General features: G+C 42.8%; 1 protein-coding gene across 1 annotated transcript in view; it reads right to left on the reverse strand.

Moving 5' to 3' along the window:
• The window catches only part of LOC127573298 (cytoplasmic phosphatidylinositol transfer protein 1-like), a 169,034-nt gene that overhangs the window by 81,709 nt on the left and 69,812 nt on the right, over positions 1-17,513 (reverse strand). Inside the window, exon 2 of the mRNA XM_052021362.1 lies at positions 572-720. Within this exon, the coding sequence (XP_051877322.1) occupies positions 572-720 (149 nt within the window). The remainder of the gene's footprint in view (positions 1-571; positions 721-17,513) is intronic.

Consider the following 17,513-nt stretch of genomic DNA (forward strand, 5'->3'; position numbering starts at 1 on the left):
ATTAGTGTGAACAAGTGCTTGATGGTCTGTACCAATTCAGTGAGCTGTAGGGCATGTTTCCATGCTGTATGACTCCAAGAGTTGAACGCCACAGCTGTATGTAATGCCCAACCCACAGAACTCTTATTTTGCAAAGGTCTTGAAAGGAAAACTAAGCCAATTTTTCAATTCCCTATGGCCCTGGGATTCATGAAACTGGAGGATGCTGTGGAATTTCAAGGCGGAGGCAACACTGTAGTGAGTTCTGGGACATTGTCCTTCATCGACCTCCTGCTAAGCTGCACAATGTGTCAGTTTGCAAATAAGAATGGTTGGGCCTCCTTTATTCCCTTAGTGTTTTGTTTTTCCTTCTCTATTATTCATTTTGTCACTCACCTCCACCTAACTCAGATTGACTCTACATTGCCACCAGCATCATTGCTTGGGATAACTCAGAGGGCAGGTCAGTCCATTCCCAGTGGTGAACCTTCAGAAGCAACAGTCACTAGTGGAACCCACATTGGCCACCACTTGTTGAACCATCCGGCAGGGTCCTTTACTGCATCTGCCGTCTCAGCTCACGGTGCCTTACCTGGACAAATGGACCCTCTTCTCGGTGAACTGGCCTTTCCCATGCACGGGATCTTCGTGGGGTTCATTCTTAACCACTTCCACCCCCTCGCCCTTGTCGCTCTGCTCGTGGCTGTGCTTGCTGATGGTGTACAGCTGTCCTATCCTGTACTGTGGTCAGAAAAGAAACACAATGGAATTAGCATCAAATGATCCGATTTCTTCCTAAGAGCTGGGAAGCACACAGGCTTCCCATTCCTGCCTCCCTACCTCCATACCAGAACCTGTGCTAGCAGCACAACCCAGTGACAGTTTTAAGGGATGTGGTTAAACATTTATAAAGCAAGCTTAAAGGGGAAATGGACACCTCTTTCAGAAAGGCAAGGTAACAGCGATGGGCCAAATGGCCACCAGCACTGTAAAGTTCTGCAACCCCATTACACAAGGTAACCACGCTGCAGCCTTTAAACCATTCAATGATCGGAAGGATCATTTATATTCTGGCAGTTCAATACCATGAGAATAAAATAAAAATCTATATTGCTCTAGATTTTCACAGTGATAGGATGCCCCACTGAGTGCTATTTCCAACAGAGTTCCTTCAAAGAGTAGTCACTATTGCAGCAAATGCAGTAGCTGGCTGGCACAAAGCAAGCTCCCACAAATAGCTGAAGAGAAACTGCTGTAGTGGATAATTTAATTCAAAGGTCATTAACAACATCTAGTATCAGGGAAAGTTTGTGAATCAGCAAGAAGAAAAAAAGCATGAGAGAGAAAAAGAGAGAGAAATGAGAGAATAAGAGAGAACATAAAAGAACAAATAAGCCTGGATTTACATAGATTCCTCCACAAATCCAGGACATGTGAACTGTTCTGTAAACAATGAAGTGTTCTTGATGACCCGTGGCTGTGTAATGTAGAGGCATCCAAGGCTTTGAAGTACAAGTGACCTATGGACACAAATACATCACTGGGGAACAGCATAGCCCTTGGTTAAAAAGGGGTTGGTACACAGATGAACTAAGTGTCTCACTGAATAGTGAATGGTTGAGTTGGATGGCTTGGCTTACTTGATCTTCTGGGAGATATATTTGGCCTGTTCGTCACTAGAAGTAAAAGTCACCACTTTACTGTGGGACTAGGTTTCCCATACCCCTTCCCTCCCAGGAATGTTGACCCCTTCCTGGGGTTCCCACTCCAGAGGAATGAGCAATACAAGTCCAGGGTGATCCTCCTGTATAGGAGGAGTGCTAAGCTACCAGCAGTGACTCATTATTTATGATTGGTTTCAGACAAGACCAAGGACCTACCATTGGCTTGCATGGATGTAAAAGATCTCTATTACAAAGAACTAATGTATGAAGAGCATTTGATAATTTTGGGCCTGTACTTGGAGTTCAGAAGGATGAGGGGAGATCTCATTGAAACCTACCGAATACTGAAAGGCATGGATAGACTCTCCTACTACTGGAAACATCCTCTCCAGAGTCTAAGATCTAAGGGCTCAGCCTCAGAATAAAGGGACATCCCTTTAGAACCAAGATGAGGAGGAATTTCTTCAGCCAGAGGGTGGTGAATCTGTGGAATTCATTGCCATAGAGGGCTGTGGAGGCCAAGTCATTGGGTGTATTTAAGGCAGAGGTTGATAAGTTCTTGATTGGTGAGGGGGTTAAGGGTTACGCGGAGAAGATGGAAGAACGGGGTTGAAAAAAAATCAGCCTTGATTGAATGGCGGAGCAGACTTGATGGGCTGAATGGCCTAATTCTGCTCCTATATCTTATGGTCTTAAATATCTCAATTTCAAATAACAAAACAGCAAATCCTGGAGTTCAATGAAAAGGATGATAATCTAATCAGCATCACCTTGTGGGAGCTTGCTATACGCAAATAAGCTGCCATGTTTCCTGGTTTAACAGTGACTGCTCTTCAAACATATTCGAGCGGTTGTAGAATGCACTGGGATACTTTGGGTTGTGGAAGACCTTGTAACAATGCATGTCTTTAAAGTAGGTGGTTACCCTTTCAGAAAGATTTAATACATGCAAAGGGAAGAAATCAGAAATGTTCCTTTTCCGTAAATGTTGCACCGAATCTTTGTGATCAGAGGAGATTGGAGAGAGCAGGCTGTACTTTCAGCAGCATGTTTCAAACTAGACCTCTGAGCAGTACTCTATAATTCCACCCCATCAATATTCCGCACACACCATCCATCATCACAACCAGGGTCTAATTCCCCTTGCCCTGCAGTATGATGTTTAACAGATGAGCTCCTTCCTCATTGGGCTCCTAAAATAGCTCAAGTCAGGCAGCTACGTCACGTTGATGTCAAGAGGTAGCTAAAAATAGCTACCTGCTTTGTTGCAGTTAATGATTTGGTTGCAAATGAGAAAACTGCTCAACCTTCACTGCTGTTCAAGCAAATTCTTTGGGGAAAAGTGCAACGATCACCAATAAATTTTTCAGCGTGAGAGAAGAAAGGATCAATTGCTTCACCATTTGCTTAGCTGTCACATTCGAAAGGGCAGCATGCCCTGAACAGCCCAACTCCATCTTGTCGGCAGCCTAGTTTTCTGTATTGCCAAGCAAACAACTAATGCTTGTACAGTGAATTTAAAATTGTAAAACGTCACACAGGGTGCTTCACCGGAGTGTACTTAGATGATAAACTGGCCATCGAGCTCAAGGAGAGATTAGAACCTTTGCGGCATATACTACACAGTGGCGCAGCTAATAGAGTCACTGCCCCACAGCGCTGGAGACCTGGGTTCGATCCTGATTTCTGATGCTATCCGCGTGGAGTTTGCGTGTTCTCCCTGTGACTATGTCGGTTTCTCCCGGGTGCTTCAGTTTCATCCAACATCCCAAAGGCATGCGGGTTGGTAGCTTGAATTGCACCCAGTGTGTGGATGAGTGGTAGAATCTAGGGGGAGTGTGAGAATGTGGGGAGATTAAAAATAACGGTATTAATGCAGGATTAGTGTAAATGGGTGGTTGATGGTCAATGGTTAGCATAGACTCGATGGGCTGAAGGGCCTGTTTACATACTGTATCTTTCTATGACTCTAATTTGCCAGGCTTTGGGCAGTTTTGCAAAAGGATGCAAGGCCACAAGGATCAGAAGCAACAGTAAACCATAAGATCACTCACACTGAAGCCCAATAACAACTGACCCTCTCACTCATCCACCTTCCTGCCCAATCCCCATTACATCTATTCCTTAAGAGTCTAACACTTAGCCTGCAATGTACTCAGTGAAGGAACATCCACAGCCCTCCAGGGTTGAACAAAAACATTTACCACCTCCTGAGTAAAGAAATTTCTCCGTACCTTAGTTTTAAACACCCAACTCCATATCCTGAGACCTAGTTCTAGATTCCCCAGCACCACCCTATCAATCCCTCTATTAAAGGTCACCTTTCATTCTTCCACACTGAATAAACCTACCCTGATTGATCTTTCCTTGTAGGACAAACCTCACACATCAAGAATCTACAATAAAGACTCAATGTAACTGCACTGTGTAATGAATTGACCTGTACGATCGGTATGCAAGACAAGTTTTTCACTGTACCTCGGTACAAGTGACAATAATAAACCAATACCAATACAAGTGCATATTTGGTCACATATCCAGGAAAGAACCCAGAGTGTGCAGAAATTGAAGATTATATTTGTGGACATGGGTGCACGTGAAACTCAAAGGTCAATTAAATCAACATTTTTTTCTACTTTCTTTGTATGGTGATTTAGAAGTTACTGGAGACAGGAACCTGGGTTACAGGAAAAGCTGTTCTCAGGCACTGAATAATCCAGATGAAGGCTCTCGACCCGAAAAGTCGACTGTCCATTTCCTTCCATGGATGCTGCCTGACTTGTTGTGTTCCTCCAGTGTTTTGTGTGCTGCTCCAGATTCCAGCATCTGCAGTCTCTCTTGTGTCTCCCCTGAATAATCATCCACTTGAACCGAAGAGCCTGTTCACTTTCCAATTGTCATGTGAGGATGGAGCACCAAGAGAATTAGTACATCAGGCAACCAACGGCAAAAGAATGGGGACAGGGTAGTTGGAGGTGGTTTTAGATCTGGCGATAAGAGCACAGGAATGCCATCTAGCAGCATACCATACTGCAAGTTGCTGTTTTGGAAATAACCTCAAATTCCTAGGTGTTAACATTACCAATAGCTTGTCCTGGTCCAACCATGGAGACGCCATGGCCAAGAAAGCACACCAGCGCCTCTACTTCCTCAGAAGTCTAAGGAAGTTCGCCATGTCTCCGTTGAGCCTTACCGATTTTTATCGCTGCACCTTAGAAAGCATCATATCCGGATGTATCACAACTTGGTATAGCAACTTCTCTGCCCGAGACTGCAATAAATTGCAGACAGTTATGGACACAGCTCAGTCCATCATGAAAACCAGCCTCTACTCCATGGACTCTGCCTACACTTCCCACTGCCTCAAGAAAACAGCCAACAAAATCAAAGACCCTTCTCACCCTAGACATTCTCCTTTCTCCCCCCTTCCATTGGGCAGAAGATACAAAAGCCTGAAAGCACACACCATCAGGCTCAAGGACAGCTTCAATTCTGCTGTTATATCAAACAGACCTCCTGTATGATAAAGATGAGCTCTTGAGCTCACAATCTACCTCATCATGGCTCTTGCACATTTTGTCTGCCTGCACTGCACTTTCTCTGTAACTATAAAACTAGATTCTGCATTCTGTTATTGCTTTTCCCTTGTACTACCTCAATGTACTTATGTTTTGAAATTATCTGTATGGATGGTATGCAAAACAAAGTTTTTCACTGTATCTCGGTACATGTAACAATAATAAACCAATTACCAAAATGTGTGCAATTATGATAAGTACCAGACTTAGAGTAGAATGGGCTGGTCCATCCACTGCAGCGAGCTGGCAGGCAGACATCTACTGACCCACCAGTTAATCATCATGTATACTCTAGCCCAATGTGCTTCAAAAAAAGTCTTTCCATATTCGTAAGTCTTAAAGAAATGCACCTTAAAGCTACGTATTTAAACAGCAGCTCCACCCCCGTACTGAAGAAAAGCAAGGTAACATGCCTCAATGACTACCGACCAGTGGCTCTGACATCCACCATCATGAAGTGCTTTGAGAGGCTGGTCATGGCATGCATCAACTCCAGCCTACCAGACAATCTTGATCTACTGCAATTCACCTATCGCCGAAACAGGTCTACAGTGGATGCCATCTCCCTGGCCCTACACTCAGCCTTGGAGCATCTGGACAGTAAAGACACCTACATTAGACTATTGTTTATTGACTATAGCTCTGCCTTCAATACAATAATCCCAAGTAAGCTTGTCACCAAACTCTGAGTCCTAGGACTCATCACCTCCCTCTGTAACTGGATCCTTGACTTTCTAACCAGCAGACCGCAACCAGTGAGGATAGGCAGTAATACCTCCGGCATGATTATTCTCAACACTGGTGCCCCACAAGGCTGCGTCCTCAGCCCTCTACTCTACTCCCTGTACACTCATGACTGTATGGCCAGATTCTGCTCTAACTCCATCTACAATTTGCAGATGATACCACTGTCATAGCGATGAGTCGGAGTACAGGAAGGAGATAGAGAGATTAGTGGAATGGTGTCATGACAACAACCTTTCCCTCAATGTCAACAAAACAAAAGAGCTGGTCAATGACTTCAGGAAAGGGGGCGGTGTACATGCACCTGTCTACATCAATGCTGCTGAGGTCGAGAGGGTTGAGACCTTCAAGTTCCTGGGAGTGAACATCACCAACAGCCTGTCCTGGTCAAATCACATAGATATCATGGCCAAGAAAGCTCATCAGCGCCTCTACTTCCTCAGGAGACTAAAGAAATTCAGTTTGTCCCCTTTGACTCTCATCAACTTTTACCGATGCACCACAGAAAGCATCCTATCTGGATGTATCACAGTTTGATATGGCAACTGCTCTGCCCAGGACCACAAGAAACTGCAGAGAGTTGTGGACACAGCCCAGCGCATCACGGACACCAGCCTTCCCTCCTTGGACTCTGTCTTTACCTCTTGTTGTCTTGGTGAAGCAGCCAGCATAATCAAAGGCCCCACCCACCTGGGTCATTCTCTCTTCTCTCCTCTTCCATCGGGTAGAAGATACAGGAGCCTGAGGGCACGTACCACCAGACTTAAGGACAGCTTCTACCCCGCTGTGATAAGACTATTGAACGGTTCCCTTATACAATGAGATGGACTATTACCTCATGATCTATCTTGTTGTGACCTTGCACCTTATTGCACTGACACTTTACTCTGTACTGTTATTGTTTTTACCTGTACTACATCAATGGACTCCATACTAACTCAATGTAACTGCACTGTGTAATGAATTGACCTGTACGATCGGTTTGCAAGACATGTTTTTCACTGTACGTTGGTACAAGTGACAATAATAAACCAATACCAATACCAATAAAACCGAAGGTTTTTAGGCTGAATCTGCAGCAAGATCGCAGGCTATCATCTTCACATATATGTATCACAAGGATATCATCAATATTAGTGACAAACACCTGGGACTGCAGAGCATAATTTTGAAAGATAAATTCCAAGGCTACTGTTTAAACAATTCTTGGCTCCAAATCAAATTAAGAAGCAGTGTCCAAGGGCCTAGTTAAAATCAATAGCAACCATCGAAGAGTTTATTAATAAAACTACCTCTTACATGTGTCAAGATGTGATTGCAAAATATGTGCAGTCAAGCTGCTCAATATTCTCTAAAGAACATATTTCCATCCTCAAAATAATCCATCTTGCGTGGAAAAACAAAGGATAATCTAAAGGTCACAGTTGTTATTTCCATGTGGTCCCAACGCACTCTTCTCTTTGTTTATTCTTCCCAAATGCATCAGTGGGCGGTACTCGTACCTCCATGTCAGAAAGTTGAGAGTTCAAGTCCCATTCCAGAGACTTGAGTCTAAAAATCTAGGCTGACCTGAGGGAGGATTGATACTGAGGGAGGAGTGTACTGGAGGAAGGGCTGCCTGGTTCATCTCTCAGATGGATTTATTAGATCTCCTTGCACCATCACAAAGTAGGGCAAGGACTCATCACTGCTACACTGGCTAATACTTAGCCTTCATTTAACATTCCATTAGATTAAAAGAAAACAGATTATCTCGTCATTATCGCATTAGTATCTGTGGGATGTTTGTGTGCACGAAATGACTGCAGCGTGTCCACACTGCAACAATGACGAGACTCAAGAGGTATTAATTGGGTTTAAAGTACTTTGATCACAAAAAACACTGGAAACAAAAGCGATTCTTTTCCTTTTCTATCTCACCAGACACAGAAAGTCACAAAGGACCAACTGCAGTGCACTCAAACAAGCGATATTTTCAAGTGCCTCAAAGTTTATATTATTCTTTGTTTTTTTTTCTTGGGATGTGTCTCCCAAAGGCAAGGCCAACATTTGCTATCCATCATAAAAGAAAATCAAAAGAAAAACTGCAGATGCTGAAAATCTGAAACCAGAAACAGAAAAAGCTGGAAACCCTCAGCAGGTCAGGCAACATCTATAGCAGGAGAAATAGTGAACATTCTGACAAAGGATCCTAGACCCAAAACATTAACCATTTCTCTTTCCACAGATGCTGCCTAACTTAAGATATCTTTATTAGTCACATGTACAGTGGCATGCAAAAGTTTGGGCACCCCTGGTCAAAATTTCTGCTGCTGTGAATAGCTAAGAGAGTAAAGGATGACCTAATTTCCAAAAGGCATAAAGTTAAAGATGACACATTTCTTTAATATTTTAAGCAAGATTACTTTTTTATTTCCATCTTTTACAGTTTCAAAATAACAAAAAAGGAAAAGGGCCCGAAGCAAAAGTTTGGGCACCCTGCATGGTCAGTACTTAGTAACACCTCCTCTGGCAAGTATCACAGCTTGTAAATGCTTTCTGTAGCCAGCTAAGAGTCTTTCAATTCTTGTTTGGGGGATTTTCTCCCATTTTTCCTTGCAAAAGGTTTCTAGTTCTGTGAGATTCTTCGGCCGTCTTGCATGTGCTGCTCTTTTGATGTCTATCCACAGATTTTCGATGATGTTTAGGTCGGGGGACTGTGAGGGCCATAGCAAAACCTTCAGCTTGTGCCTCTTGAGGTAGTCCATTGTGGATCTTGAGGTATGTTTAGGATCATTATCCTGTTGTAGAAGCCATCCTCTTTTCATCTTCAGCCTTTTTACAGACAGTGTGATGTTTGCTTCCAGAATTTGCTGGTATTTAATTGAATTCATTCTTCCCTCTACCAGCGAAATGTTCCCTGTGCCACTGGCTGCAACAAGCTCAAAGCATGATCGATCCACCCCCGTGCTTAACAGTTGGAGAGGTGTTCTTTTCATGAAATTCTGCACCCTTTTTTCTCCAAACTTTCCTGCGTCCTCACCACAAAATTCAGCATCAGAAGTTTGCAAGGGAACATCTAAAGAAGCCTGATGCATTTTGGAAACAAGTCCTGTGGACTGATGAAGTTAAAATGGAACTTTTTGGCCACAATGAGCAAAGGTATGTTTGGAGAAAAAAGGGTGCAGAAATTCATGAAAAGAACACCTCTCCAACTGTTAAGCATGGGGATGGATCGATCCTTTTTTGTTATTTTGAAACTGTAAAAGATGGAAATAAAAAAGTAATCTTGCTTAAAATATTAAAGAAGTGTGTCATCTTTAACTTTATGCCTTTTGGAAATCAGGTCATCGTTTACTCGCTTAGCTATTCACAGCAGCAGAAATCTTGACCGGGGTGCCCAAACTTTTGCATGCCACTGTACACTGAAACACACAGTGAAATGCATTTTTTGTGCAGAGTGTTCTGGGGGCAGCCCGCAAGTGTCGCCATGCTTCTGGCGCCAACATAGTATGCCCACAACTTCCTAACCCATACGTCTTTTGAATGTGGGAGGAAACCGGAGCACCCGGAGGAAACCCACGCAGACACGGGGAGAACGTACAAACTCCTTACGGACAGCGGCCAGAAATGAACTCAGGTCGCTGGTGCTGTAAAGCGTTACGCTAACCGCTACACTACCGTGCCTGCCCCGGTAGTGTTTTGATCATTTTCTGTTTTGGTTTCAGGTTTATCCTGACAGGCCTTTAAAAGTAGGGTGGGGGGGGGGGGGGGGGGGGACTTGAAACATGGAAGTCCTCACAATGATTGTTGTCCCACAGTGCTATTGGTAAGGAGTCTGACCTAGAGGTGATGCAGAAGCAATAAGAACTCAGGAGGGTGTGTGACTCCCTGCTGATGGTACCCTTTGCACCTGCTACCTTTGTACATCCAAGAGGGATGTGGCTTTGGGAAGGGATGTCCGTAATGCTTTGGCAAGTTTCTATGGTGCATTCTGCCACCACAACAGTTCAGCGGTTCAAGTTCAATGGCCGTCAGCACTCAGTTTGCTGGGATGTTGACGTTATTACAGAGCCATTTTTGCACATGGAGCCATCTGCCGATTGATTAGTGAAGGTTGGTAATATTATCAGTGAGGTGGCAGAGTGGCACAGCTAATAGAGCTGCTGCCTCAAAACTCCAGTGACCCGATTTCAATCCTGACCTCAGGTATTGTCTGTGTGGAGTTTGCGTATTCCCCCTCTGAGTGCGTGGATTTCCTCCAGGTGCTCCAGTTTCCTCCCACTTTGGAAGGAGTTGACCAGCCTGCTGTTACTCCTGAAACTACCGAGTCAGGTCTGCTGATGACAGCAGACTGAGACTTTAAATAGTGAATAAAACAACCTACTGCCAGCATGAGCCATTACTTTGACTAAGATTGTTCACTGACAATCACAGTGCAGAGCTTTCTGTTCCAATTTACATTGGATCAGACAGAAGTATGTATAACGTGAATAGTGAAGTTGTTTGTGTGTGCCTGACACCGAGGATAGTGAATAGAAGTACCCAGTTTTGCATCTGGTGCAATTTCAACCTGGAAATGATCTCCCGCGCAATCTACTTCGGGTAAAATCCAAATTGGATCATGTACATTTGGAAATTCAGGTACTCTGTGATCTCATCTGCAGGCTGAAGAAAGGTGCCAAGGAAGTCACGCATCTGATTCCCAGACAGCAAACTCTGCAAACAGCAGTGTGTTAAGAGCTGGATAATCTGTTGTAGTGGATATTGAAATGCTGGTCTTTAATTCTCTTTATTTATTGAGTTCACTTTTAACAGCTTGTAGGGAATTTCTATATGTACATTACATATAACAGAGTCTCCAGGAATGAAGGGTTAATCTTCAGGACACTGCAAAAAGAAATCAGGGGAAAATCTTTTTATGTAATTTATGAGCTCTTCGTAAAAGTAGAGTCAGAGATTTAATGCAAAATATAAGATTTCTTGCATGTTAATTATATATTTAGAGTAACACAGAATAAATAGTATTGGAACAGGCTGCCCAATGGGCTAATGCCAGTCCTTAGGCTTGGCATAACCCTCCTCAAATTTCTCTTGTAGGCATAATATATGCATAATTAATGTTGCAGTTATATAATACTCTAGTTAGGCCACATCTAGAGTATTGCGTTCAATTCTGGTTGCCCCATTGTAGGAAGGATATGGAGGCTTTGGAGAGGGTGCAGAAGAGGTTTACCAGGATGCTGCCTGGATTAGAGGGCATGTGCTATGAGGATAGGTTGGACAAACTTGGGCTGTTTTCTCTGGAGCGGCAGAGGCCTTGGGGAGACCTGATAGAAGATTATAAGATTATGAGAGGCATGAGTAGACAGTCGGTATGTTTTTCCCAGGGTCGAAATGTCTAATACTAGAGGGCATGCATTTAAGGTGAGAGGGTGTAACTTCAAAGGAGATGTGCGGGGCAAGTTTTCTTTTTACACAGAGAGTGGTGTGTGCCTTGAACAAATTGCCAGGGGTGGTGGTGGAGGCTCTTAGATACATGAATATGCAGAGAATGGAGGGATATGGGCGTGAAAGCAGAAGGGATTAATTTAGTTAGGTATTTAATTACTAGTTCAATTAGTTTGGCACTACATCGTGGGCCGAAGGGCCTGTTCCTGTGCTGTACTGTTCCACGTTCTATGTAACAGTATAAGCTTCTATTCCTGCTATTCTCTCCTATGTTCCCTGGATGTATCTAATAATAAATCAAACACAATGTAAATGAATCAAACCTCAGAAGAACGGCTCAGAAGTTAATGAAACTCAAATTAAAACCATAAAATGCAAGTCAGGCAGCACCTGTAGAGAAAGAAGCAAAGCTCCAGGACAACAATCTCTCACCAGAATTGGGGAAGTGAAGCCCTCTTGCTACAAAAGGTAGGAAGGGAAGGAAGTGATTTGTAATGGTGGAGAGGGGGCTGTGAGGTGTCCTGACATCAGGCTATCTTAACTGCTTCAAGAATGAATTGCAGGAGTTAACAGTCTGACTGACAATGAAGGTAAAAGATAAAGAGGTTAACACAACAGCTCACTCATTGCCTGAGAAAGATAGGTTAGAGCATAGGGAAAGTCCTTTAATATGGCTTTACACGACCTCACACCCACACAGCTGCACATCCTTGCATTCAGCTCATCTTCAAGTTCTTGGCCCTTGTCCCTTCATTAATCAGCAACGAGGAACTCTTGTAAAACATAATTTAACAAATGACCAGTCATTCTTTTTATTGCTATGTATATAGCAATGCTGCATTATTTACACAACAATGTCTTCTTAATTATTATGCAGGGTGTTTTGTGATTCTCCCGAGAGGCAGAGTAACGTGCGATACTTTTAAAACAGAATGAACGTTGTGACAATGTTATCATCACCCAGAGTACAGATGACTGGATTAATCAGGCTTGATGACCACACAGCAACAAGAAAACAGCAGTGATTTCAGGCACCTAATTTTAGTGTAACTATCCTCCAGTCACTGCATTTTTTTTTAAAGAGAAATTACCCTGCTTTTATTGGGAGAAGTTACTGTAGTTTCTGCTTCTTCCACCCTGTTAATAGACTGGTTTCTGGGTAAATTGACTTTGTTAGCTGGACAATCCACTGCTTGTTGCGAGTCCTGATACATGGCAGGTCTGTCATCCTAAGGCAAGCTGGCACTTACATTGCCCTATTCACCTCTGCAGATGATCCAAGCAAAACACAGCCAATGGGCTACAATTCAAGGTTGTGATGTGGGCAAGCATCTGGGCCAAACTGTGCACAGCAAGATCCCACGCAAGAGCAGTGAGATTAATGACTAGATCAATTGTATTCAATCAGGTGTGTTGGACATGGAAAACTCTCGCATCAGGAGATCTTTCACCTCCTAGCAACAATCAGCAGATGATACATTCCCTTCATTCAAGGGGCTGCTACAACTGCATTAACTCTCCTGACCACTCAGAGTACAGAAAGTCCGACAAATAATTTCCACGATATACGACAAAGCAGAATGATTGCTGGCAAAAAGACAAGTTGGCCTCAAGATTGATTGTGAAGCACACTGATTGAATGTTATGTGATTCAATTTTTAAAAAATGCGACATCTAACAACCTCATGATACGGGATTCTGAGAGAACTTGACAATAAGATGTTTCTTCTAGTTGGGGCCAGTGGGAAGGAGCAGTTATTTAGAATTTGGGAGTATTGTACCAGGATAGGAACCTACCCTTTTAAGACTGAGATAGAAGGAATTTCTTTGACCAAAGTACCTTGAATCCTTGGTATTCCCTCTGACCAGAGATCTACATTATCATGTACATTCAAAATTAAGTTAGGTTTTGGATTACAGGGGAATGAAGGATTACAGGTAAGAAAATGAAAATGAGGTCAAAAGTCACAACCTTGGTGATCTTACTGAAAGAGGGTGCACGCTCAAGGGGTCATTTGGCCTGTTCCTGCTTCTACTTTTCAAGTTCCTATGTTCTTATATAAAGGAAAATTGTAGGTTTAGTGTAAATTCCAACAAGGTTCTCAAATTTCCTTGCTTGTCCATGTACAATACAGAATTTTACAATGGCAGTTTCTTTAAGAAAACAGTCATTTCTTGCTAGGCATTGCCCAGTGAAGACGCTTTTCCAAGCACTATGTAATAAATTCTAAATTCCCTCTTCTGAAGCAGAGAATTTCACCAATATTTCACAAATATTATGGGATAAACTAAACAAAAAAGGCAACCTGCTACTTGGAGCACTTTTGACATTAAACCTTGCCTCCTCTCTCAGAGAATGGTCAATAAACTAATACCAGCCTGCACTTCTTTGCTGATTCAAGGGAAAGGCTTCAGTGCACATTCCTCCAAAGAAACTCTGATCAATTATTAAAATCGATAGAGAAGATTCAGAGGCAATTCGTCAAAGGTGGCCTTTTCAACTCAACATGAAGTCAGCAAGGTGTGAAATGACTGTTTTAATTCTCCTCTCCCTGATGAATCCAGATGAAAATGTAGAAGTAGGACATAGCTTTTCATTCGATTGTTACTTAGTATGAGATAGAAGGAGGACATTTAGCCCACAGGCCTACACAGAGAAAGCACATTCCCTCTCCTTATTTCCCCATACCTCAGCAACTTGTTCTCTTAAACATGCCCAACAACTCTCCTTTGATTTCTTTTTGCCACTTCCCTATGCTAAGGAGACCACAAACTGAGAAAGAGTCAGAATTGGCCCAGCATGAGAAAGAGTGGGCTTTGGAGATGTTAAATGCTGCAGGGGAGTGAGAAGCTCGACATCCTCAATGGTCCTTCAGAAACACCGATAGAAGCTGATAACCCTGCGTTATCAATGTCTGTGATCATCCCAGCTGCAAAAACCTGGACAGCGTGTTGCAAAAGGTTCAATGGCCTCATACGAGACGTCAGGGTGAGTGAATCTACCTCAAATGGCCCATCCTCTCAACTGCACCAGTGGTCTTCAGCACTGCTCAAATCACCCCCCACCCCATGGCCCAAATCATCAATCTCTACAGATTGAGCCTCATACCTACAAATTGTATGCTTCACCCCACTGTCACACACTCTGCACAGTTACAAGACTCAGACCAGCTTTCAGAGTTATTATAAGATAAGATAGCTTTATTAGTCACATGTATATTGAAACACACAGTGAAATGCATCTTTTGCGTAGAGTGTTCTGGGGGCAGCCCGCAAGTGTCACCACGCTTCCAGCGCCAACATAGCATGCCCACAACTTCCTAACCTGTACATCTTTGGAATGTGGGAGGAAACCGGAGCACCCAGAGGAAACCCATGCAGACATGGGGAGAACGTACAAACTCCTTACAGACTGCGGACGGAATTGAACCCGGGTCGCTGGCACTGTAATGCGTTACGCTAACCGCTACACTACCACACCTGCCCATATGATCAACTTCCAAGCAAAGCAGATTGGATGACACACACATGACACATTTCCCTCTCTTTTGCAGGCCAGTGCAGCACTCACTCAGCACTGTACCATAGTATCAGTCTAGGTTTTGGTGCTAAAAACTCTTGAGGCGTTGTGGAGACACAAGAGACTGCAGATGAAGCTTTTTTTCGCTCCTGAAGCATATTGATCCACTTGGGTACACTAGGCTCAACTTTTCCAAACCAAACAATGGATTCTTTCTCATAAATCCAAGCAGAGCTCCTATCAGGAAGAGGGTGATTCATAAATCAATAAAGTAACTAAGACAGTATTGTCAAACAATCCTATTGTTGATTCCTCAAAGCAACAGAGGGCGAGACTACCTTTTATTATAAAGTACCTTGAAGGGTTTGTTGCTGCAATAAGAAAGAAAACTGCTCAGAAAACAATAAAAAGCCACAGGTCTCCCTGGAGTCATCATGAAAACACTAAAATTATGTTTCTCAAATACAGTAGATGAGAATCTGAAAATATATTTCCCTCTGCGCTGGATGTTTTATTTTTGTTCCCAGTATAAATACATTTTTCAAAGAATAAAACATAACTCAATGTGATTATGCTGTTCAAACTCTCCAATTAAGACCACTGTCGAGTGAAAGATGGATGAACTACATTAATTTCCGCAGCAGCCTATCTACGTTCACACATTTATTTCCACTGTGGTCTGTGTACATCATTACTGATAAATGGACAGACTATAAAAAGGCAAAGTTTCCATTTGCACACAGCCCCAGTTCAGTTACAGGTCACTTCTCTTCAAGCAGAGTTTGCAAAACTTCTACAAAACCATCTTACTTTATTACATTTCCTTGTTATTATAAGAGAGCATGGGGTGTTCAACATTGCACAGGCTAACAGTGGGTGGCCCTCTCAGCCACACATGTTCAAGCCCCACACTAAAGACATAAACACAAAATCCAGACTGACACTCCAGCCTTAGGTGTTGTAAAGTTGGAAATGTCTCTTTCAGATGAGATATTGGTATTGGAATTGGTTTATTATTGTCACTTGTGCCGAGGTACAGTGAAAAACTTGCATACCGTTTGTAAAGATCAATTCATTACACAGTGCATTGAGGTAGTACAGGGTAAAAACAATAACAGAATACAGAGTAAAGTGTCACAGCTACAGGGAAGTGTATTGCAGATATTAAACTGATGCACTGGTTACCCTTTCACTTGGGGTAAAAGATCTTGTGGCATGATCTTGAGGAGCAACAGCAGATCTATCCCTAAGGAATTGGCCAATATTTAACCTTCAAACCCACATGAGAATCAAAGCCAGTTGTGATGAAGTTAACTGTTTCTCTTTCCACAGATACCTCAGACCTTCATCACCAGTCAACCTCACATTGTTACCTGTGGGAGTCTGCTGTCCGCTGCACTTCAGACTGTCAAGGATACTTATACGGACACTTACATGGATACATAGAACGGTACAGCACGGGAAGAGGCCCTTTGGCCCACAATGTCTGCACCCAACACAATGCTGACTGAAACTAATTCTCTTCGTACATGATCTATATCCCTCCATTCCCTGCATATTCATGTGCCTGTTCATGTTCAATGCAACTTTAAAAGGATCTTATCACTGTTAAGCACCTTGGAATGTCGTTAAAAAGATAAAAATATTCATTTTTTTTCTCTTTACCTCATTAACCCAAATGCAATGGAAACTGAAACATGAGTCTTTATTTAACTGGAGACTTAGTAAGCTTTTGGAAAATGCCTTTGAGGTGTAGAAATAAGAGATGTACAAAGTAAAAATCCTATACTGAAACAGTCCTTTTCTTTTTTCAAAGGTTCATGGAACACAGATGTCACTGACATGGCCAGCATTTACTGCCCATCCCTAATGTCACTGCTGAATGGATTACCCACCCATAATGGAGTTCAGGGTTTCAATACAGAGTAAGAGAGATTCAGATGTCTTCTCTGAAGGGCACAGTGAACCAGGTAAATTCTAAATAACAATATAGTTGTTTCAAAGTCCTCTATTGATGCTACATTTCAATTCCAAATCTATTTTTATTTATTAGGATTCAAACTCATTTCTCCAAATAAATAGTCCCAGCCTCTCAATACCAAGCCACTACCAAATATTGAAAGGCCTGGATAGAGTGGACATGGAGAGGATGTTTCCAGTAGTGGGAGAGTCCAGGACCCAGAGGGCACAGCCTCAGAATAGAAGGACGTCCCTTTAGAACAGAGATGAGGAGGAATTTCTTTAGCCAGAAGGTGGTGAATCTGTGGAATTCATTGTCACAGATGGCTGTGGAGGCCAAGTCATTGGGTATATTTCAAGCGGAGGTTGATAGGTTCTTGATAAGGGCGTCAAAAGTTAGGGGGAGAAGGCAGAAGAATGGGGTTGAGAGGGAAAAATAAATCAGCCATGATTGAATGGTGAAGCAGACTCGAAGGGCTGAATGGCCTAATTCTGCTCCTATGTCTTATGTGGCCACATTGACTTAGTCATGCAACCTCATTTTTTAAAATAATCTGAGGTTGCTGCCTGGATTCACTCCACCTCCTCTCCAAATCCATTCATCCATCAAGACACCTTGCACTGTAAGTTTGGCTTGGT

The sequence above is a fragment of the Pristis pectinata genome, chromosome 8 (genome assembly GCF_009764475.1).
Source record: "Pristis pectinata isolate sPriPec2 chromosome 8, sPriPec2.1.pri, whole genome shotgun sequence".
NCBI classification, from domain to species: Eukaryota; Metazoa; Chordata; class Chondrichthyes; order Rhinopristiformes; family Pristidae; genus Pristis; species Pristis pectinata.